The sequence below is a fragment of the Odocoileus virginianus genome, chromosome 2 (assembly GCF_023699985.2).
Source record: "Odocoileus virginianus isolate 20LAN1187 ecotype Illinois chromosome 2, Ovbor_1.2, whole genome shotgun sequence".
In the NCBI taxonomy this organism is placed as follows: domain Eukaryota; kingdom Metazoa; phylum Chordata; class Mammalia; order Artiodactyla; family Cervidae; genus Odocoileus; species Odocoileus virginianus.
Genome location: NC_069675.1, coordinates 9,112,231 through 9,134,634, shown reverse-complemented (window position 1 = coordinate 9,134,634; position 22,404 = coordinate 9,112,231). Strand labels below are relative to the sequence as shown.

Sequence of the window (22,404 nt, the reverse complement as noted above, 5' to 3'; positions counted from 1 at the left end):
CACTGAGCAGGATTTTAACTAACTCACATCTTTATCTTTTCTGCCACAAGGAAGACAACTGAGTTCAGTACAGACAGCACAGAGAACATCAGTCAGCAAAAGGCACTTTGGTAAAACTAATTTAAATGGAAATGACATTTTTTTGGTCTCTTCTGTCCAGACCAAAGAAAAAAAGAAAGATCTATGTTTAAGTTCAAGGTAGAAAGCTACCTGAGGCTTCTCCAAATTAATTAGTTAATTTAGAGCTTCAGTCTCCAACAGTAAAACATCAGTAAAAAAATTTAAAAAGTAACTTTTTCAAGATTACTCCAAAAACAAATCACCCCTCAGCTGAACCTCTGGTCAGTCCGCGTTTGCCAGGAGAGCTGACCGAGGACACACATGAGGGCTGGTGGCCCCATCCCTGGAAGCGCAGGGGCCACCAGCGGGCAGCCCCAAGGACCCCCACTCAGCCCCTCCCGCAGGCCCAAGACGCAGCCAGGCTATTGGCACCAGACCTGAGAAGTCAATCCAGGTACAGAAGGCTGTACTATAAGGAATAAACAAGTTTCTATATAGTTAAAAAAAAAAAAAGATCAAATCACTACAGTGTTTTTACATTTTATTTTTGTTATGAATGATAGACCTATTCAGTAATTTTACTCTTTTTATTTAAATAAAGATAAGGCTACTTAAAAGACCGTTGACATACAAAAATGTACATTACAAGGTTAAACTCTGTACTGAATTACAAAACAAGCATTTAATAAAAGAGCACACTTATAACATCATGGCCACTCTGGAGCCTCTAAGGATGACAGGTCCCACAGCAATCAGCAGAGGAAGCGTGTTCTGACAGACCTATGACTTCACCTACAGGCAGTTTCACTTAATGTAAGTTTTAGAAGGTCAGTGCTATCAGATGAGTCTCTAGCTCAGTTTTAGAATCATCTCTCAAAACTTAAGGTAACCAAAATGCTATTTCAAATAATAATTACAATTCTGAAGAATTTTAATACTAGCAGAGATATATATGATGGCCTCATAGTGGTATTTGCAAAGTGCCTGGTCGTGCCCAAAGCGATTCTGGTGAACTGCCCGTCCTCAGCCACTGGGTGACAGACCCTCTCGGACCCCTGCACCAGCGTCTGTGGTCCTCAAGGAGGATGGGGCTCACCTAGCTCCGGACCCAGTGATCAGCAGGCCAAGCAATCTGACTTGCAAATAAATGTAAGCCTGGAGTTCAGGATCTATAGGGTGAAGGAGAAGGAGCAGAGAAGGTAGAACTGTGGGAGAGGAGAGTAAGAAAAAGGAAACCAGGGAGCCAAGAGGGAGAAGCATAGGCACCCACGTGCCCAGGAAGCAGACGTGCCTACACCGGGAGCCACCTGACTTGACCACTCACCCTCCACTCACTTCATCAAGCCACCAGATGGGCCCACGTCACAGAGCGAGGCGCCGTCCACATGAGTGCTGCTCAGGTCAAGGCCTGGACACAAGCCCCTAAAGCGACCCCTGGGACCGCTGTCATCGCCGTGGAGCCGTGTCCACTCTGTGCTCAGATTTGGCAAACGTGACCTGCAGTACTTGGCCGGGGCTTCTCCACTCTTCAAACTCAAAACAGCTCAAAAATATGCTGCTATATGAGCACTGATGCTGAATGTTCATAATATAAACTTCAATTTGAAGCAACAATGTTACACAGTTCAGCTGTTATTACCAACCTACTCTGTAAGTTAAATATACAAACTAAAAATTAACTTTATTGAGTAACTAAAAATAAGTTTCCACTGACGTAAAACTGTCAAATGGGTAACTCTCTCTTAACTAGGAGAGAGATGCAAACGGGAGCAGACACAGCAGAACATAAAATACAATCTGTCATTCTACCCTAAACTCTGCACTTTCACAATCTCCCGTAACACAGTGTACAGGATTATGGTTGTCCTTTAACATACCCAGATGTCAGCCCTGCAGATCACAAAGCGTTTCTAACAATTTACCATAACGTTAACAACTGACACAGCACTTAGTGCTGATCAGTCTGTCTTACGTGTGCGGATTTATAGTCGGGATAAAGGCAGAAAGGCTGAAAACTGTAGGGTTAAAATTTGGGTATAGTACCTATCTTCAAGGCTGAATGAATGTTTTGTAAGGTGATTCAAGAGCTAAAATGCTTGTTTTAACAAATCAACAAAGGGATGAACTGCTCTAGGAAGGAAAACTCCAACCTGAGGGTCACTCATACAAGGGAAGAACGTGACGTACCCGTGACGTACCCTTGACCTTGGTCAGAAGCACATAGCAGAAAGCAGACCTGGGAACTCATGAGCAGGAGGCTAGCGTGTCTCCCTGCCGACTTCTGTTAGAGGACCAGAGTAATGCCACTTCACACACCAGGAAACCTCTGGTGCCTCCGTGGGCACTGCCCACTGCCCCGAGCTGCTCTGAGTGACCCCCCGACTCAGCGGCCCCTCTCCTGCCAGCTGCACGTGGCACTGAGCACCCCCCCTGTCTCCCAGGCTTCCTGGATCCTCAGGCTCTGGCCTTCTACCCCCTCTTCCTATCCCAAGTCTCCTGCCGTCAGGTACCACCTCCAACAGGATCACTTCCCTGAAGAGCTTAAAGTCAGCTTCACTTGGAAAGATTACGCTCCCAGGAAGGAGTGATTCCTGGCCAAGAGAGAGGTCAGAGCTGCCATGACTACGTGTCAGGAGTGTCCAAGGGCTGGGCAGTCTACTCTCCATAAATCAACTCACAATTAAAGGGAAGAAGGAGCAGTAACAAGCACTGGGTTCCCTTTTGGTTTCTAGGAAAAGAGGCAACGTGAGCATCAAGGACAGCAGTGTTATCTGAATATTCTGAGCAGGTAACTGGCAGCACTACAAACATGCTCTCCAAGGGGAACCCTGAAGAGGCGTCTGGCAGTGTTCACTAAAATACTGCGATGAACTGCTATATTCTTTAGCTTGGGCATAGAAATAAAAATCGTGAACTTCTAAAGTATTTGAGTTTAAAAAACCCTCAAATTTCCCCAAAGACCAAAACAGACAATTGAACTTAATTCTTATAAATCATCAAATGTTTTATACCAGACTTGCAGCTAATTATGTGACTAGGGCCAATATAAATGACTTTACTAAATAAACCACTTGTTTAGAAAGAAATTCCTTCCTAATCAGAGCATGAAAGGCAAGATTCCACACCCACCCCCCCACCACAGGAAGGAAAGGAGGGAGAAAGGGAAAGAAAAGGACTTTATTTTTTTGAACCTAATTTAAACCTCTTAAGAAAATTCCACAATAATCAAGATCTCTGTAAATACCGTCAATATATGCGAACTTGCTTGAAAAACTACAGTTACAGTTATATTTACATTTTGGAAACTTTCCTTCACGGCCATGTCACATGCTGTATCTTCCTCTTGGCTTCTGGGGGCTTCAGGTTAATCTGAAAACACAGGAGCAGAAGTCAGTGCACACTGCAGAAGTGTCCGAGGACACCCCAAAGGCACGTTTTACAGAGACTGACCCCTGCTACAGGAACGGTGGCGCACTGCCGCCAACCAGCGGCAGGAAAGAAGGTCAGCCCTGGTCCTGCGTTTACAGCTGTGGTTCTCCGTGACGTTTGTCGGACAGACTGGCCCAGGGCACAGACAACACGCCCGGGCTTGGACCTCACCCCAGAGCCAACTCAGCCAGCACCCTCAGGAGGGGCTGGGATGCGACCCTGACCCCAGCGGGGTTTTCTGGAAGCCCCCCTCAGGTACACTCAGAGCTAAGAACCACAGCCACTCCAGACCTGCTTCCTGCTTGCAGGGCCCATCGCACCCCAACCTCACAGTCTAAGATCTGAGTACAAGGTTTAAAAGTCACACCTCTGAAAGAATAAAAGTTTTCTGAGTAGAAAAATGCTTTCCAAGAGATTGGGAAAAAAAAAAATCCTCAGTGCTCACTGGCTTACTGACCATAATATTCGAGGTCCTTCCTCACATGTGCACCTCTCCCCTCCCCCCGCCCCCAGCAGTGACTGAGGACAGAAGCGCTGTGGCATCATTAGAAGTGCATGTGCTGGGGTCAAGCAGACCTGAATTCAGCTACAGACTGGTGCCTACTGACTGGAGCCCTAGACTAGTTTGTTTAAGTTATCGAGGCTTCTTCTTCCTCACCTGTGAAATAGGAACAGCTATTGCACCCACTGCAGGGGGTGGCTGAAAGGAGTCTGAACTGATAAGTCTGAAACTGAAACTGAAACTGTGGGCTGGTCAGGTCACTGCAGCTCTCTCTCCGGGGTCTGCTATTTAGGTCTCAACTACTCAGAGTCTTGATCTCTTTGACACAGAACATGAAATTGACAACAAAGCCCAAGAATATACAGGAGTGCTGTGGACTGAATACCTATGTTCCTCAAACTCCCTGTGTTGAATCTTGAGCCCAAGGTGGCGGTACTGAAGGGGGGGCCTCTGGGAGGTGGTTATGTCATGAAGGGTATGAGTGCCTGCCCCCATAAAACAGATCCCAGAGAGCATCCTGCCCCTTCGGCCAGGAGAGGACAGAGAGAGCAGCTGACTCTGAACCAAGAAGTGGGCCCTGACCAGACACTGAATCTGCCTTGAGTGTGGGCTCCAGTCTCCAGGGCTGTCGGAAATGAATGTTTACCGTTGAAGCCACCCAGTCAGTGGTGTCTGTTGTTAATATCGGCCTGAATGAACTAAGACAAGGAGTAAAAACTATAAAACTGCACATATATATAAAATCTCATAATTAAACTCAAAATATATTCTGGCAACTATACACATCTGCCATTTGAAATGCAAGCATTCAGACAGTAAGTCTAGTGGAGCCTAACAGAGCAGTCTCCCAAACCACCTCCATCCTCCTAAAGACAGGTGCGTGCGAGGGGCGGGGAAGCAAACCTAAAGACTCTGGTGTGATTTTAAGGTAAGTGCAAAACAGACAGACTCAAGGTCAATATCTACACTGCCGCTTAATAAACGTGTAACCCTGCACAACGGAGTTAACATTCTGAGTCTTGCTAACCCAGGACTACTTCTCTCCTTGAGTTCCAAGAGGACAAGTGAGGAAAAGTGCCCAAGAGGCACTGCCTTTACATGTTTTAAGCAGAAATAAATGGATAGCACTTTAAACATCAGCTTAACACGGCTCCCAGGGCCACGCACAGGGAGTGAGATGTAGAAACGAGACGTCTCCTGCTGACGGGCAGGAGAGCGGCGAGGGGCAGGGCGGACCCCAGGCACGCGCCTGGCGCAGGGCCCGCCAGGCAGCACCCACCGTGGCCTCGGCCTCCTCCTTGGGGGCAGCTCGCTTTAACTTCACAGGAGTGGCTCCCACCGGCGACAGAGGCAGCGACTTCACAGGGCCCGAAGGACTTTTCCTATGCCTTAAGCCATGGTTCTGTTCAGTGTCATTATTACTCTGTTCCATTTTATTGTTCGTAGGCAAAGTGGAAGACAAAACTAGGGGCGAAACACTTGATGAGGAATCTGACAATTTCCTAAAGGCATTACTGGTAGCGCTCGCCTGGGGCGGGGGCCTGAGCCGGTCGTTATCCCCGTTCTCCGTCTTCTTCACTTTAATGCTTGTACTTGTTGAACTTCCGTCAAACACAATGAGGGGTCTTTTCCGCAACCCATCTGCAGGGCTACTCCTGAAATCAGAGAGATGTGTTCATGAAAAATACTCTGAATAGCAAACCAGTTCCCTGGAACTCAAAGCTAAAATGATCAAAAAAGATCTGACTAATCTAAGTAGGACTACTGGAAATGAAGTTTTCTATGTTTACCCTAAATGAAATAACTTTCTGCTGCTTTGAACTTTACAAAATTTGTCAACAAAAATTTAGTTATCTTTCATGTATACAGAAGATATAGTTATTTTTAGAGCATCAATCCATCAATTAACCCTAAAACTTCAAGTGGGCCTTATGAAGCATTATACAAACAAAGCTAGTGGAGGTGATGGAATTCCAGTTGAGCTATTGTCAAATCCTAGAAGATAATACTTTGAAAGTGCTGCACTCAATATGCCAGCAAATTTGGAAAACTCAGCAGTGGCCACAAGACTGGAAAAGGTCAGTTTTCATTCCAATCCCAAAGAAAGGCAAAGAATGTTCAAACGACTGCACAGTTGCACTCATTTCACATGCTAGCAAGGTAGTGCTCAAAATCCTTCAAGATAGATTTCAACAGTACCTGAACTAAGAATTTCCAGATGTACAAGCTGGATTTAGAAAATGCAGAGGAACCAGAGATCAAATTTCCAACATTCGCTGGATCATAGTAAAAGCAAGGGAATTGCAAAAAACATCTGCTTCATTGACTAAGCTAAAGTCTTTAACTGTGGAAAACTCAAAAAGATCGGAATACCACACCACCTTACCTGTCTCCTAAGAAACCTGTATAAAAGACAAGAAGCAAAAGTTAGAACCGGACATAAAATAAGCTGGTTCAAAATTGGGAAAGGAGTACATCAAGGCTGTATATTGTCACCCTGCTTATTTAACTTATATGCAGAGTACAATATCCAAAATGCCAGGCTGGATGACTCACAAGCTGGAATCAAGACTGCTGGGAGTAATAGCAACAACCTCAGATATGCAGATGATACCACTCTAATGGCAGAAACTGAAGAGGAGCTACAGAGCCTCTTGATGAAAGTGAAAGAGGAAAGTGAAAAAGCTGGCTTAAAACTCAACATTCACAAAACTAAGATCATGGCATCCAGTCCCATCACTTCATGGCAAAGAGATAGGGAAACAATGGAAACAGTGATACACTATTTTCTTGGGCTCCAAAATCACTATGGATGGTAACTGCAGCCATGAAATTGAAAGACTCTTGCTCCTTGGAAGAAAAGCTATGACAAAGCTAGGCAGCATATTAAAAAGCAGAGACATCACTTTGCCAACAAAGGTCCCTATAGTTGAAGCTATGGTTTTTCCAGTAGTCATGTACCAGTGTGAGAACTGGACCATAAATAAGGCTGAATGCTGAAGAACCAATCCTTTCGAACTGTGATGCAGGATAACTCTTGAGAGTCCCTTGGAGAGCAAGGAGATCAAACCAGTCAATCCTAAAAGAAATCAACCCAGAATATTCATTGGAAGGACTGAAGCTTCAATACTTTAGCCACCTCATGTAAAGAACTAACTCACTGGAAAAGACTCTGATGCTGGGAAAGATTGAGGGCACGAGAAGGGGACAACAGAGGATGAGATGGTTGGATGATATCACTGACTCAATGGACGAGTTTGAGCAAACTCAGGGAGATGGTGAAGGAAAGGGAAGCCTGGTGTGCTGCAGTCCATGGACAGAGAGTTGGACACAACTCACTGACTGAACAACAACAAAAAATTTTAACTTTTAAAAATTACCATCCTGTTGACAGTTATTCTGCCCATGTATCACTGATTATTTAGAAAGGCTAACAAACTATAAAACTACACTAAACCACCATACTGGCAGCTTACAAACAAGGAGTTGACAGGACATCCGACCCCACTCATTAAAAGTCCTTAAAGTTCAGGCATTTCCTAAACTAACTGTAACATTTATATAATTTTAAGTTTATAACTAGCAAGTCTTCACTTTTAGTTTCTGAAAACTGAATTTCCACTCTTACTTGTAAGTATAAATAATAAAAGCATTCATTTGTTCAGTATTAATTAGACCTTAAGTGAAACAAACGTCTGGGGCCAGCGGGGGTGGGGGGGACAAGACAACTTTCAATTAAATATGTTGAAAGAACTTGAACAACCAGTTATTAGGAAAAACACTTCAGCTTTGCTACTGAGAGTGCTACTAGTGACCAGCAGCATCAGCACCATCTCAGGAGCTTCTAAGAAACATGCTCATCCTGAGCTTCTAAGAAATATGCTCATCCTGAGCTGTTTTCCAATCAACATTGAGATTGTACACACACCTGTTCGCCAAAAGATTATACTCAGATGACACGGGTGTTATGTTCTTCTGCTATTCTCAGAAGTGGGAAATAATCACCCATCAGTCAGGAATCTTTCTTCGTCACTAGAGATTAAAACCACTAACTCAGAGCTAAGGTGCTCCTTATGCAGCCCTCTCATTCCATCTTCTCCCACTGTCTGTAGTACACTGCCTAGCACAGTGAGGCTCTCAAAAAAATATTCAGCAATTAATCAATAGCACCCATACGTGATGAAATAAGACACAGGAAAATAATTAGGCCACTTAGAGATGTTAGGATACTTCGTCCTAACTAACTATGCTAATTAAATGTATAAAAGGAAATTCATCTGCTTGTGGTTTTACGAACATTTTTCTGGAATTTAAAATTTTCTGGACTTTTCTGGGGTTTATGGAAGCAATACAACCATCTCTTTATTTCTATTTTATTCACAGACCTCATGGCCTTATCTGACTCCACTGTTTCCTTCTACTTTAATAAACCTTATTGGCTCTGCCTCCAAAACACAACCAGACCCAAAATGCTTCTTACCAAGTCCAGTACCTCCCCCAGAATCACCAATGTCTACTGCCAGGATTACAGAACACCACCCTCCCCCAACCGTAAACCACGTCTCAGTATAGCAGCCAGAGTAAACCTCTTAAAATGTGCATCAGACGGTATTATCTCACTGCTCGAAATCCTGCGATGGCTGCTCATCTCAGAGCAGAGCTAAGGTCCTCCCACACTCACCCCTCTGCACCGCCTTCCCTGCTCAGCCCTGCCTGCCTCCAGGCTGCTCCTGGCCACCATGTGGACACATACCTGACCTGGCTCTCATGTTTGGCCCAGAACCTGGCTCACCCTCTACTTTCCACAGGTCTCTCCACTGAAATGTCACTTCTCAGTGAGGCTGTCCCTGGCTACTTCACCCAAAGCTGTCATCCCTCTTCCCATTTCTCCTTCGCATTTACCACAGTGTAGCATGCCCTGTATTTGACTTAACTTTTTTATTGTGTTTCTCCCAATTCAAGTATGATCAAGGAGTTCGGTCAGTTTTATTTATGCTACAGCACAATGCCTGATGCTCAATAAACAGTAGCTGAGTATTTTTTTATGTAAATTCACCTGGAGAAAAAAAGGAAAGCAAGATTGTTCAGTCATATAAAACAATAACCAGAACTGCAGAAAAGTACCTTTTTGTCTCATTTTTTATCTCGTGTTGTTCTCTCTTCTTTTCCATCATTTTTCCCCATCTATTCTTTGGCAAATCTCTCTGAGGCAGTGGTATTGCATGCTGAACATAAAGGTCAGTCAGACTGTCTTTGTTTACTCTCATGTCATTTTCAACAGTTATGTTCTTCTGTGGAAAAGGAAGCAAAAGTAATTTCAAAACAACAGCCTTTATTTTAACTGCCTATCTAACAGGGTAAGACATGAATGCTTAAATAATAAGCATAAAACCACTTTCATGTTTGGACACATGCCTAAAATCCTATATGCTGCTGCAAGAAGCAGTACTATAGAAAAGCTAAGCTGTTCACGTTTTCTGTCCAGCTTCATCTTAAAGACAATGGTCATGTGTCCTCAGTGTGACCCACACAGGAGGCATAAAGGCCATTTCCAGTAGCAGCATCTTAACTGATGAATGCAACTGAAAATGGGGGACTGTATGGGGAGACAGAAAAAAGAAAGCAAACAATGATAACAGTTACTCCATTCTGTCAGAAAGGTATCTAGAGAGTAACTGTCATGAGCAGATGGGCGGGCTGGAGGTTTCACCCGGGATGTTCTTCCCCAAGTTTCCCTACTTCGGAAACTATATTAAACTGGAGCTCACCACCCAGACCGCAAAGCGATTCTCAAACTGTGATTGCCGGACCAGGTGCAAGAACTTGTTAAAAATGGCACTTTTCAGGCCACGCTTCCAGAAACTCTGTGCATTGAACCCTGCAGTCTGTGTTTTCACACACTCTACGGTGATTGTGAGGGACCTAAAAAGTTTCACAACCACAGGGAAAATAGGTAATTGATACCTCTAAAAAATTCTACCCGGGTAGGGGGTGGAGAGTGAGGGGGTCAGGTTTGAGGAAATCAGAGAAAGAAGAGTACTGAGGGGAAAAACAAAAGGAAAACGACAAAACATGCCACTTAAAACCCCCCAAAGTTTTCAGCAATTCTCTACCACTTTAAACTCATCACTTAAAAAAAAATTTTTTTTTTATTTTATACTGGACGATTAACAATGTTGTGATAGTTTCAGGTGGACAGCAAATGGAAGCTGCCCCACATATACACAGATCCATTCTCCCCCAAACTCCCCTCCCATCCAAGCTGCCGCACAACACTGAACACAGTTCTAGAGTACGACAAAACTCATCACTTTTTTTTTTTTTGGTCTTATTTTTCGTCTGCTATCATAAGCCACAACAGCTGAAAAAGAGCAAACGCTGCTTTGAGAAGCCAGGAGCCCTGAGTTCTCCGGCTGCACCATCTAACGGCGGTGTGAACACAGAAGTCACTCCACCTGTCTGAGACTCAGTTTCCCCGTCTTTGAACTCGGTGAGTGTGGAGAACGGACGACTTCTCCGATGCCCTCCAGGCCGGGAGCCGGGGACCGCCACCCCTTGTTCCCGTTCTTCCACGAGCTTCCCTAGCCCCTCTTGGCAGGCCCCTGATCACACCCAGGCCGCGGGGGTCGTCTGGACTTCCCTTTCCCAACCATCGGAACCCCAAATGAGTGTTCCTAACTCCCAGGAGTCCCTGGAACTCCGAGGCCTTCTCTCTCTCGGCAGGTGAGTGCGGAGACCCGGCCGGTCCGCGCGGGGCGGAGAGCGGCTCGACCGGGCGGCTGGCACGGCGGCGGCGGGTGTGTCGGGTGCCGCCGAGGACTACTCGGGGCGAGCTCAAGTCCCAGCGCCTCCCCGAAGCAGGCCCGCCCGCAGCAGCGCGCCGCACCTGCTCCAGGGTGAGGAGAAGGAACTCCTGGGACAGCAACTCCGGGTGCAGCAGCAGCTCCGAATCCGTGCAGCTGCGACCGCCCACATCCCCCGCCATCGTCGTCGCCAGGAGACCCCGGCCAGCTACCCACAAGTCTCCCGCGAGCAAGCGTCCCGGAAGTGACGTTACGGCAGGCGCGGCGGCCACGGGTGTGTAGTCACTCTGTGTGTGCGGCGCGTCGCGCTCCGCCTCTCGGGGCAGGCTAGGGTGCTGGGCGGGCTCTAACCGGAGAATATCCCCGGGGGCATAAAGAAGTGAAAGCGCTCCCTGCCAAGGAAACCGGCGTTTCCAGTCTGGCCGGAAGAGAGGGAAAGGCGAAGTTCACGAGCCACGATTGGCCGCGCCTGGTCGCGCCTCATATGACGTCAGAGACAGAGACCAATGGGAGTCCAAGGGCAGCCTCGCGGGAAGACGGCAAGGGAGGCCGATGGAAGTTAGTCTAAATATGGTGAGTAGTGTTTGAGAGCTTCTTGGTTTTGTTTTTTGAGCCTTTTTATTGTTTGTTTCCTAATGTTTCTTCAATATGATGTAAGGCCAGAGGCTTTAATTCCCTGGAACCCAGCGCCTGGCACATAGTAGGCACTCAAGTATTTGTTCCCGAAGTAATACTAGGAATGAACCTACTCACACATGAAAGTAAGGGCTACTCACACATGAAAGTAAGGGCAGCCGAGAAGTGCCGGTGACACAGCCGCACATTTGTTAGTTTCCCCAGCTCTGAGATGGGAATAACGCCCCTCACAGTGTTGTGAAGATGGAGCCAAAGTAGGACAAATCCCTCCCCAGTTACCTCTAGCTACCTGGAAATGTGGCTACAGGTTCTTGGGTTCCCCCCACCCCCCACCCCCCGTGGTTTTCAGGAGTTAACCTGATGCCTCAAGCTCTTCATCAGCAAAAACGTTTTATGGCAGGTAAGACCTGTGCTTTTTTTTTTTTCCTTTTCGTATTTTCCAGTTTAAAACTAGAAGTACTTCCCTGGTTAAAACTAAATCCTTTCAGATAACTTTTGGTGTCTCTGAAACAAACGTTTCAGGATAGAAGGAGTGTCCCCAGAGCAAACGAATAAAATCAAGAGTTAGAGAGGAGGAAGTGTTAATAAGGTTTCAGCACCCTCCCCACTCCAGGGGAAGGAGAGACAGGGTCTTCGGTAATGCCTGCCCTCACTCCATCCTAGGAAGAGCCTTAGAGAGAGGAGCCTCTGAAAACAGGTGGTCTGCTGTGTTTAGATCAGTTTCTGATGCAGAAGTAGGGTGGGGGATAATTTGCCTTTCTAACAATTTTGAGGTGATGTTTCGAATGTGTACAGGCAGAAGGGCCACCTGAAAGAGATTTCTGCCAGATCGAAGCAAGGAAGCGACAGGCATCTGACCTGTAAGCCAGGCAGACACCGTGATTGGAGGCTTCAAGCCAGGCTTATCAGCACCTAAACAACAAGACTGAAAACCAAAAGCCAGAGTGGACAAAGAGCACCTCTGAATTCCTGCTGGACCAGAGATGTGAGGACCAGACATCTCCTGCTTCTCCTCATCCTGGCACCTTACACATTCGCTAACCAGACACAGCCCTGAGGAAGGGCGCTGGCCTTCCATGATAAGATTATTGTCCCTGGCAGCTGAGTGGGCCTTAAAGTAAAAATAAAGTTCAGTTACAGAAAAAATATTCCAATTGTTCCACATTTGAGTTTGTAGACTGAAGTTCATTCCTGCTACAACAGTATCACTTGTATTATGACCTGAAACTGAAGTTGCTCAGTCGTGTCCAACTCTTTGCAACCCCATGGACTGTAGCTTACTTACCACGCTCCTCTGTCCATGGGATTTTCCAGCCAAGAGTACTGGAGTGGGTTGCCATTTCCTTCTCCAGAGGATCTTCCTGACCCAGGGATTGAAACCAGGTCTCCCATATAGTAGGCAGATGCTTTACCATCTGAGCCACCAGGGAAGTCATCTGTATTATATAGTAATCGAAAATGCTCAGGTTTTATTATGAGAATTTCCCCTTCTTCAGAGATCATGAGGTTTTCATTAACATTTTTATTTGGGACCTGTAGTTGACAAGAACAAAGCTGAGGAAAACCAACAAACACTGCCCTGCTTGGTGTCGTCACCTCACTGGTTATGAGCTCCTCTGGAACAGAGTCCAACCCCTGCCTCGGCCCTAGTAACACAGTGCTTACGCTTATTAAGTATTCAGTGTCCACTGAATGAATGAATCATGAACAAGATATATAATGAGAACCTGGGGTGTTGATTTCTCTCATTAGCAGTATAATACTAAGAATTCAGTTGTATCTATTCAATGTTTAATCTTCATTAATCTTTGAGGCCATCCTTTTCACACTCTATAGAATACCTTGTTTAGTATGGACCAAAGGGATATTTAATAAGGGTAATAAATGACTTCCCTGGTAGTACAGTGGATGGGAATCTGCCTGCCAATGCAGGGTACACGGGTTTGATCCTTGGTCTGGAAAGATGCCACATGCTGCAAGCAACTAAAGCTTTTGTTCCACAGCTACTAAGCCCACACTCCAGAGCCTGTGGGATGCAACTACTTAGCCCATGTGCTGCAATTACTGAAGCCCATGAGCTTAGAGCTGGTTCTCCACAAGAGAAGCCACTGCAATGAGAAGCTCGCACACCACAACTAGAGAAGAGCCTCTGCTTGCTGCAACCAGAGAAAGCCTTTGTGCGGCAAGGAAGACTCAGCACAGCCAAAAATAAATAAGTATCATAGATGAAGTTAATAATTCCTTTGAAAATTTTCTTTTGATATTCTTAAATATGACAAATCAAAACAACATGAGGAGTATAGAATTAGCCAGGTGCAGATCTTTGCATGTTTATGGATTAGTTACATACAGCTGCCAGACATGTGAAATAGACTTCTCAAAACTTCAGGAAGAAGGTTTGTAAGTGGAGTAACGTGCACGTGTGGAGTTTGCCATTTTAAGAATCTTATGACAAATTTTTTCAAAAAGGAAATAACTATTTCTGAATTATCTTCTTTTGCTCCTCTTTGTTAACACATTTTCACTCCTAGATTGTTTAAAACAGAACACAAATGTTCCATAAACTATTCAACCACCAGAGCTTAATTTTATGTATAAAAAATCTCACTGTGTTGTTGAGTTCTTAGCCTTGCTCACTCTTGTGGACTTTAGGGGAAGTCTTTCACTTTGTGTCTGTTAATTCCTGTGTACAATGTAGAAATCAGTAGTGCCTACTTCATAAGGATATTGCTTAAATGAGGTCACCACGGTAAGCCCCTTAGCCCTGTTGTCTGGCTGGCAGTCAGTAGGTGTCACCTCTACCTAATCTCATGCCAGCTCATGGCAGAGCGCTGAAATGACAAGGCAGAGTGGATTCTAGGCCAAGTGGGCCAGTGATGAGCTGATGACCAGTCACATTCTCCATGGGCCTGGGCAAAATGAGATGGATGAAAACTCGGGTGGAGCCAGCTCCCTGGCTCCACCAGACCTGCACTTGCCCTTGAAGCACAGGTAGCTGTACGCTCTGGAAATCCTTTACCCACCTGGAGGTTGGGCCAGTGATGCTGGATCCACAGAGTCAGGACTGAAACTCTGTCTGGGGCAGGTGGGACGTGTGTGGCAAGAAGGGAAGAGGTCACAGAAAATTAATTCCTGATGATTTGTTATTTGCTTCATTTGACTTTTTGGGGGTCATTTGTTTTCCTCCCTTAGAAACAGAAGGCTGCAGAGTAGTAGCTGGTATCTGCCTCTAGATTGGGGACGACATCTTTGTTTTATATTCTCCAGGGGCTGGAGGAAAGCTGAGGTCTTGGGGGCCTCTTAAAGTCAGGAAAATCATTGAGAAAGTTGGGCTTTTTATATGCTGATAATTGCGCACTGACGGCCCTAGAGGGAATTTTCTTTTTCTCTGTGGAACTGGAGTTTGACTATATGTTGGAAGACAGGCTCATGGATTCATCCTAACCTAGGACTCTGCGCTGTAGCTTGACCCAAAGGGATAGCTATCGATGGGCGCTCCTGAAGGAGTGGGTAAATTGTCCTGGACTCCCTGCTTCAGTAAGGACACCCTGCGAATTCACCGCCCCTGGGGCTCGGGTCTAGCTGTGGGCCTGGGGCGGGCGGCAGGCGGCTCGTGCCCGGCTGTCCATTTCAGCCCTACGGGGGCCACCAGCCGCCATCCACTCACTCCTCCAGTCCAACTACGTCAGGTGGCCGTAACGTCCAGCCTTTCCCAGGATGGAGGGATGGGTGGATTCACGTGTTCGTTCAGCAAGTACACTGCCCAGCGCCGTCGCGGTGCTAGAAACAGGGCGGCGAGCGTGTCCAGCAGGCCGGGGGGAGGAGAAAGCGCGGCCCCGGCAGCTGCAGCCTTGCCGCGTTACCGACCCCGCCCAGGGCCCGGCAGGCTCCGCTCGTGCGCCGCGAAGATCGGCGCGTCTCCCCGCCCACCGCCCCCCGCGAGCCCCGAGGCAGGCGCTCCGTGCCCCCCAAACCCGGGGCATCCGAGGCCGGAGGGGCGCCCCCCCCCCCGCAGCCCGGCCCAGGGCGGGGTCTGCAGCCGACGCGGGGCGCAGGCCGGACGGGGACCGGCGCTCCCGCCCCCGGCCACCCACGTGACGGGAAGCGGCGGGGCCGGGCCGGAGCCGAAGCCGGGGCCGGGGCCGGGGCCCAGGAGCGCGCGGCCCGGGGCGCGGGGCCCGGAGCGGCCGGAGCGCGGCCGGTGAGCGCGGGGCGGGAGGGCCCAGGGTCGGGGCGGGGACGTGAAGGGGGTTAGGGGGCGACGGGTACGAGCAGGTGCGCGCGGGCAGTTGGCGAGGAGGGGACTGCGGCCGAGCGGGGGGTGGGCGCGCGGCGCAGGGACCCGGCGGGTGTGCAGCGTGCGCGTGTTAGGGTCTGAGAAGACCCGAGACCCCGTCCGGGTTTGAGTGAGCTGTTGTCGGGGGAGGAGCCCAGCAGGACGACGCCCCGCGCCCCGCGCCACTCCAGCCGGGCTTGCGATGATTTAGTCTCTGTGGTTGACATCTGGAGCTCCTGCGACTTGAGAACGCAAATTCCGGGCCACATTCGAGCCCGGCTGTCTGGCCTGAACTGGGAGACCGGGCAGGGGTGTGTGATGGGAGGCGGGGATTCCTCGCCGCCGCCGTTCTGCCCTGGGACGCAGGTGCTATGGAAGTTGGCTTCTCCTCTGCCCGCCTTCTGTGTTTTAAGAGGTGGCTTTCAAAACAGAAGCTGCCACCTCTCGTGGCTCGCACCTGCCATCACTGCCGCCAAAGGCTTCGAGTGACCACCACCGCACCACCCCCCCCCCCCCCCCCCCCCCCGCCCCCGGCCCTAGCTGGCTGCCGGAAATGGGGTTTCACACAGCTCTTCTTCATGCACATAGGTCGTATTGAGTTCAGGGGTCCCAACCTGTCAGATCAGGGTTCCATGCTTGAGCAAGTGCCCGGGGAGGGCAGGCAGCCCTGGAGACAGTGGTGGCAGGTGGAGACCCGGGGAGAACGTGTGTGGAGGGTCCCCTGCGGTGTAAGCCGGCAGCCCGGCCCGGGGCTCACGGCTGGCTGGAGGGAGCCCCGAGCCCACTGCCCCTCCTCTGGCCTCTCTTCTCTGTTGGTCAGCAGAAAACTCCAGCCTTATGGTCGGATAGGAAGGAAGAGCTGGACAGCTGCTTCCTTTTCTTTTTCCTTCCATTTCTGCTAGCCCTGCCGCCTCCGTGATCACTGAAGCGGCCTCTCTGGTGTATGGCCTTCCCAGGCCGGGTTCTTTGCTTAACAGGGGCAGAGCGAAGAGGTGGTGGGAGAGGGGGGATGGAGATGTGGGTTCAAATCCTGCCCCTGCCCCTTCTAACTGGGAGCCCTGGGCATCACTGGACGTTCTGAGCCTCAGTTTCCTCAATCAAAACTAGGGAAATAAGAGAAAAGATACGTGCAACACATTAAGAGAATGTGCATGTGGCACAGAGCCTGGCACTTAGTAGGTGCTCAATAAATTATGGTCAGTAGACAAAAACGAAGTCATGGGGCCAGAGCTGTCTGGGCTCTGAAGTGGGTGGGCTCGGCTCTGAGTAATTGTTAACCGGTGAGGGCTTGCCTCTGCAGTTAGACCCCTCCTGGACTCTGAACTCCAGAATGCACATTTTCTGTGCACATTTTACAAAGACACTGGGGAACAGGTGTGGTGGTAGCCCTCACCTGCAGGTCCGTCCTCTGCCTTTTCTCTTCCACTCGACAGTGAACCTCAGCCCTCTGGTTCTGGAGGCAGCTTGCCCTCCACTGCAGGCTCCCAGGACACTTCAGCCTCTGCCTAACCCTCCAGCGGCAGGGGTTTGCCTAGGGTCCCTTTCTCCTTCAGGCAGATCCAGTGGACAAGTTTTAAAAGCACAGAGATAAGTGTTTAAAAAACGCTAAACTTTCCAGGCCCGATTTGCAGCTAACCTTTCTGTTCTTACACAAAACATTATGGCTTATTCCTTCATGCTAGTATTAAAATTTTGTGATCCTTTAAGAAAACTCGAGGAAATTTTCCTTAATGGGTTAAGCATCTTCATCTTGGCCCGAGCCCAGTTCTCATTAGAAATACATTAAAGTAATCATTTGTGGTGGCCAGGTGTTTGGAGACTGCCCAAGAATTTGGCCGGTACTTTACAACTCATCTCTTCTGTGGCAAACCTGACCCGTTCTTCTTTATTAAAAAACACTGTACTACTAAATGAAGGCAGAAGTAGCAAGCTAATTTGGGGCTGCTCTGAGTGAGCTGGAGCCTCATGCAGAAGGGCAGGAGGAGTCACTGAGCATGCTGTGAAATCTTGCAGGTGATTTGAGGTCAGGATCTTGTCTTGATGGTCAGGTAGCTGCTGTGGGGGAAATTAAACATTCAGGAAAAAGAACATTGTTAAAGGGGACAATTGCCTAGCATCCAGAAGACCCTCAAACAGCCTAACAGCTGTTTGAAAGTCCAGGATTGAGGAGATGCCCTGGAGCCCCAGACCACCCACCTACCCCCCCACCCCCACTCCTGGCCCACCTACCCTGCCCTCCCCAGATCCCTACTTCACTTGTAACTGTTGCTGTTGCTCTTATAGGATCCATAGGATAGGTACATAGACACACACACTATGTGCATATATGTGCATACAGGTGGTGTGTATAAATGATGTATATATGTATGTATACATACACCTGCGTGTGCACTCAATTGCTCAGTCCTGTCCGACTCTTTGTGATCCCATGGATTATAGCCTGCCAGGCTTCTCTGTCCATGGAATTTCCCAGGGAAGAATATTGGAGCGGGTTGCCATTTCCTCCTCCAGGGGATCTTCCCGACCCAGGGATCCAACTTGCATCTCCTGTATTGGCAGACGGGTTCTTTACCACAGAGCCACGTGGGAAGCCCAACTTTAGGTAGAGGGTCCTTTTTATTATTTTTTTTTTCATTTATTTTTATTAGTTGGAGGCTAATTACTTCACAACATTGCAGTGGGTTTTGTCATACATTGACATGAATCAGCCATGGAGTTACATGTATTCCCCATCCCGATCCCCCCTCCCACCTCCCTCTCCACCCGATTCCTCTGGGTCTTCCCAGTGCACCAGGCATGTATATTATCTACATGAGACAAGTGCTAGAGGGTCCTTTTTAAAATGCAGGTAAGAAAAATAAAATAAAATGCAGGTAAGAAATCATCTTTAGTGGATTCATAGGAAGAGCCTCCTGTTACAGGGCTGTGATACCCATCGATGCATCTTTACCTCTAAAGTGGTGCCTCTCTGGTGCACACACAGCTGTGTTGGGCTCTGAAGGGTTTGTTTCATTTTAAAGTGTTTGTGTAATTCTCAAGTGTGTGATTCTTTGCAGACACATAGGACACCACGCCCAGCTTAAGGCTGTCCTCATATCATGTGCACATTGTATGACAGGAGGTAACTGTCCTTTAGTTCAGGGAAAATTAATAATTGCTATTATTTTTGGCTGCACCTCTCAGCAAATGTATGTGGGATCTTAGTTCTCTGGCCAGGGATCAAACCCATGGCCCCTGCATTGACAGCTCAGCATCTTAATCGCTGGACCACCAGGGAAGTCCTCCAAAAAATAAACATTGGTGAGGATCCCATTTCAATCAATGGCACTTGTCGTAGCATTATTTTAGGATATATTTATTTCTGTCTCAGATTAGGAGTCTCTCTCTATATATATATTTTTCCTTTCTTTATAATTTTATTTTTATTTTTGGCTATGCTGGGTCTTTGTTGCTTCATGGGCTTTTCTCTAGTTGTGGCAAGTGGGCTTCTCACAGTGGGGACTTCTCTTGTTGCGGAGCACAGGCTTTTGGGCACGCAGGCTTCAGCAGTTGAGGCTCCAGGTCTCTAGATCCCAGGCTCAGCAGCTGTGGTGCACGGGCTTAGTTGCTCCGCGGCATGTGGGGTCCTCCCAGACCAGGAATTGAACTCGAATCTCTAGCATTGGCAGGCAGATTCTTTGCCACTGAACCACCAGGGAAGTCCTTTCCCTTTCTTTAATCCTGTGACCTTGAGTCTATTAGCCAGTTTCTGCATCTAGATACGGAGAAGGCAATGGCATCCCACTCCAGTACTCTTGCCTGGAAAATCCCATGGATGGAGGAGCCTGGTAGGCTGCAGTCCATGGGGTCGCGAAGAGTCGGACATGACTGAGCAACTTCACTTTCACTTTTCACTTTCATGCATTGGAGAAGGACATGACAACCCACTCCAGTGTTCTTGCCTGGAGAATCCCAGGGACAGGGGAGCCTGGTGGGCTGCCGTCTGTGGGGTCACACAGAGTCAGACATGACTGAAGTGACTTAGCAGCAGCAGCAGCAGCATCTAGATAATCTGTCTACTTCAAACATTGCCTTTATTCCGTATTTATTCTTTGTGTGGTGACCTTTAATGCAGCCTGGCCTTGGTGAGATTTAGTTCAGAGAGAATGCAGAGGGAAGCCAGGCCCGGAATAACACAACACGCAGCTCCAGCTGGCTGTGGATAGAAGTGGAGGCATTTGTGTGGCCAGGGTAGCAGAGGCTGAGCAGAGGTCGGAAGTGAGAGGCTGGGACCCTGAAAGGTGTCCACACTGCCCCTTGCAGGGCTTCTGACCCTGCTGGACCATCTCCCATCTTCCAGTGACCCGGGATATGTGGAAATATTCAGACTTTGTAAATACGGATTCAGATAAACTAAGCTCTGGATTTAGATGAACTAAGAAATGACAAGTAAATCATTCACATGGGTTGTAAATGTTTCCGTGAAGTGAGATTGTAAACAAGGAACATGCATTTTATGACTCCTGCCAGGCTTATTAAGGGCTTCCCCAGTGGCTCAGCGGTGAAGAACCCACCTGCAATGCAGTTGATGAAGGTTTGATCCCTGGGTCGGGAAGATCCCCTGGAGAAGGGAATAGCAACTCACTGCAGTACTCTTGCCTGGAAAACCCCATGAACAGAGGAGCCTGGTAGGCTACAGTTCATGGGGTTGGAAAGAGTTGGGCACAACTGAGCGTGCGTGCACACCAAGCTTATTTAACAGAGGCTGTGCATCTATTATGTTTCCAGGGTAAGCTGGTTTGGGGAAATGAGTAGGGTTTTTTTAATAAATATTTTTAAATTAATATTTTATATATTGAAAAGAACATTTACAATTCACATGAGATGTAGAGAGTAGTAATAAAAGTAACTCAGTGTAGGGAAGCAGACATGACTAATTCCTTTGAAATCAGCTTCTGCCCACTCACATCCTATCCTCCTTGGGTTTCTGTTCTTTATTCCCTTACTTTGCTTTATGATCTCACTATGTAGGGCTGAAACTCTAAATATTCCATTAGTTGGGACTTCCATGTTTCTGCATCTCACAAGGCCTGAGGTACCAGGCCGAATGTAGCATCTGCAGCTCCCCTTTCCGGGGAAGTTTACTGAGTCATGGGTGGGCCTCAGTGCATCCCCTCACTGCTGTGTGGTGCTCCATCCCTCCATCCTTGTGGAGTTTCCATTTCCTCCCAGCTGCAAACAGGACTGCTGCTAGCTTCCTTGCTCATGTCCTGCTGAACATCAGTGAGGCCAAAAGGAGAATCCCTGGCTCACCAGTTGCCAAGGGCTTCCTCCGTCACCCACGTGGTCTGGCCAGCCCAGAAGCCTCCACCAGCAGCAGGGACGTGCCCATGGATCCAGATTCCTGCAAACCCCCAGCATCATCAGCCTTGGGAGGTATTGTCCACTTGATGGGCATGAAATGAAGTCCGCTGTAGCTGCAGTTTGCACTTACACGTGGTTCTGCAGGTTGACCTCTCCCCCATGGCTGTCGACCGTCGTGTTTTCTCTTCTGAATGTGAGCCCTTTGTCTGAGATCGCTATCACAGATTTTTATCCCAGTCTGGGCCTTGCCTATTCATTTCCCTAGTGGTGTCTTTCAGAGGACACACTTTTTAAATTTCTATAAAATCCTGTTTACCAGCTTTTTCTCTTTTATGGTTAGTGCTTTTTGTAACCTAAGAAATCTTTATGTACCCCAAGATCTCAAAGATGTTCTCCTATCTTTTCTTCTAGAAGATTTGTAGTTTAGCTTTTTTTAAAAAAGAACTTGATGCATCTCAAATTAATTTTTATATTAAGAGATGGTATGAGGTAGGGATAGCCGAAGTTAATTGGAAGATCCCCTGGAGAAGGGAATGGCTACCCACCCCAGTATTCCTACCTGGAGAATTCCATGAACAGGGGAGCCTATCGGGCTACAGTCTATTGGATTGCAGAGTCAAACCCGACTGAGCTGCTAATACTTTGACTTTTAACTTTCAAGGTTAACCACATGTTCCAGCACACATTGATTGAAATGAGTTTATCTTTCCCCACTGAATTGCACTGGTGCCTTGTTTCTGCTTCTAATTTATGAAACCAGAGTCCTTTCGAGAGGAAGAAGTAAGAAGCCCAGGCTTCAAGTTTGGGACAGTGTGTCTTCCAGTGGGAGTAATCCATTAACTGACCTTCTCACAAATTTGCTAAGTACCTCAACTCGCCGCCTGCAAGCCTTGGAGATTTGAGGCACATCTTTCCTGCTCCACGCCAACAGATTTATTCTGGGAGCCAAAGACAGTGTTGGGACAATGTGCACGCCTCAGAAGAATGTGAGGGAGTTGGGGGTGTGGTCCCTGCTTCTGTGACTCCTGTGAGATCCAAGGGGCAGGAGTGAACCCCACCATGGAGCGGTGCCCCACTGTTCACTTAGACATTGAGTCAGGTGGCTGGTGGGGTTTGGGGGAACATCAATGATGATCATTTTTGTCTTTTTCCAAAATGTTTGTCTTGTGTTGTCTGTGGATGAGTAGACATGCCCGTCTTCTACCTAGAGGTTTGTTTCTGAAGAACAATGTAGGGAGACTCCATGTATAATGAATCTCAGCTCTGTTGAGAGTTGAATATCCATTGGAAGGACTGCTGCTGAAGCTCCAATTCTTTGGCCACCTGATGTGAGGAGCCGACTCACTGGGAAAGAC

At 47.8% G+C, this 22,404-nt stretch overlaps 2 protein-coding genes across 3 annotated transcripts in view; one reads left to right on the top strand and one right to left on the bottom strand.

The window, feature by feature from the left end:
• Positions 1-3,217: 3,217 nt before the first annotated feature.
• C2H2orf49 (chromosome 2 C2orf49 homolog) lies at positions 3,218-11,065 on the bottom strand. Its single transcript, XM_020914432.2, has 4 exons — positions 10,878-11,065; positions 9,116-9,282; positions 5,271-5,646; positions 3,218-3,429 (listed from the first exon to the last, which is right to left on the bottom strand). The coding sequence occupies exons 1-4, from the start codon at positions 10,974-10,976 to the stop codon at positions 3,373-3,375; spliced, it is 699 nt and encodes a 232-aa protein (XP_020770091.1). The 5' UTR covers positions 10,977-11,065; the 3' UTR covers positions 3,218-3,372.
• Positions 11,066-11,277: 212 nt separating this feature from the next.
• TGFBRAP1 (transforming growth factor beta receptor associated protein 1) overlaps positions 11,278-22,404 on the top strand; it is a 36,014-nt gene continuing 24,887 nt past the window's right edge. The window contains exon 1 of one of the 2 annotated variants that reach the window (XM_070475734.1): positions 11,278-11,367. The gene's annotated coding sequence lies outside the window, so the exon portion shown is untranslated. Of the gene's footprint in view, positions 11,368-15,348; positions 15,632-22,404 lie in introns of those variants that run through there. The other variant, XM_070475728.1, reaches the window with a different exon arrangement.

Excerpts from the sequence above, each read along its gene's own strand:
- C2H2orf49 (XM_020914432.2), bottom strand. The coding sequence starts at position 10,976 with ATGGCGGGGGATGTGGGCGGTCGCAGCTGCACGGATTCGGAGCTGCTG. Across the intron at positions 9,283-10,877 it reads TTCTCCTCACCCTGGAGCAG|AAGAACATAACTGTTGAAAA; the intron begins GTGCGGCGCGCT and ends CCTTTTCCACAG. Across the intron at positions 3,430-5,270 it reads AGGAGGAGGCCGAGGCCACG|ATTAACCTGAAGCCCCCAGA; the intron begins GTGGGTGCTGCC and ends CTGTGTTTTCAG.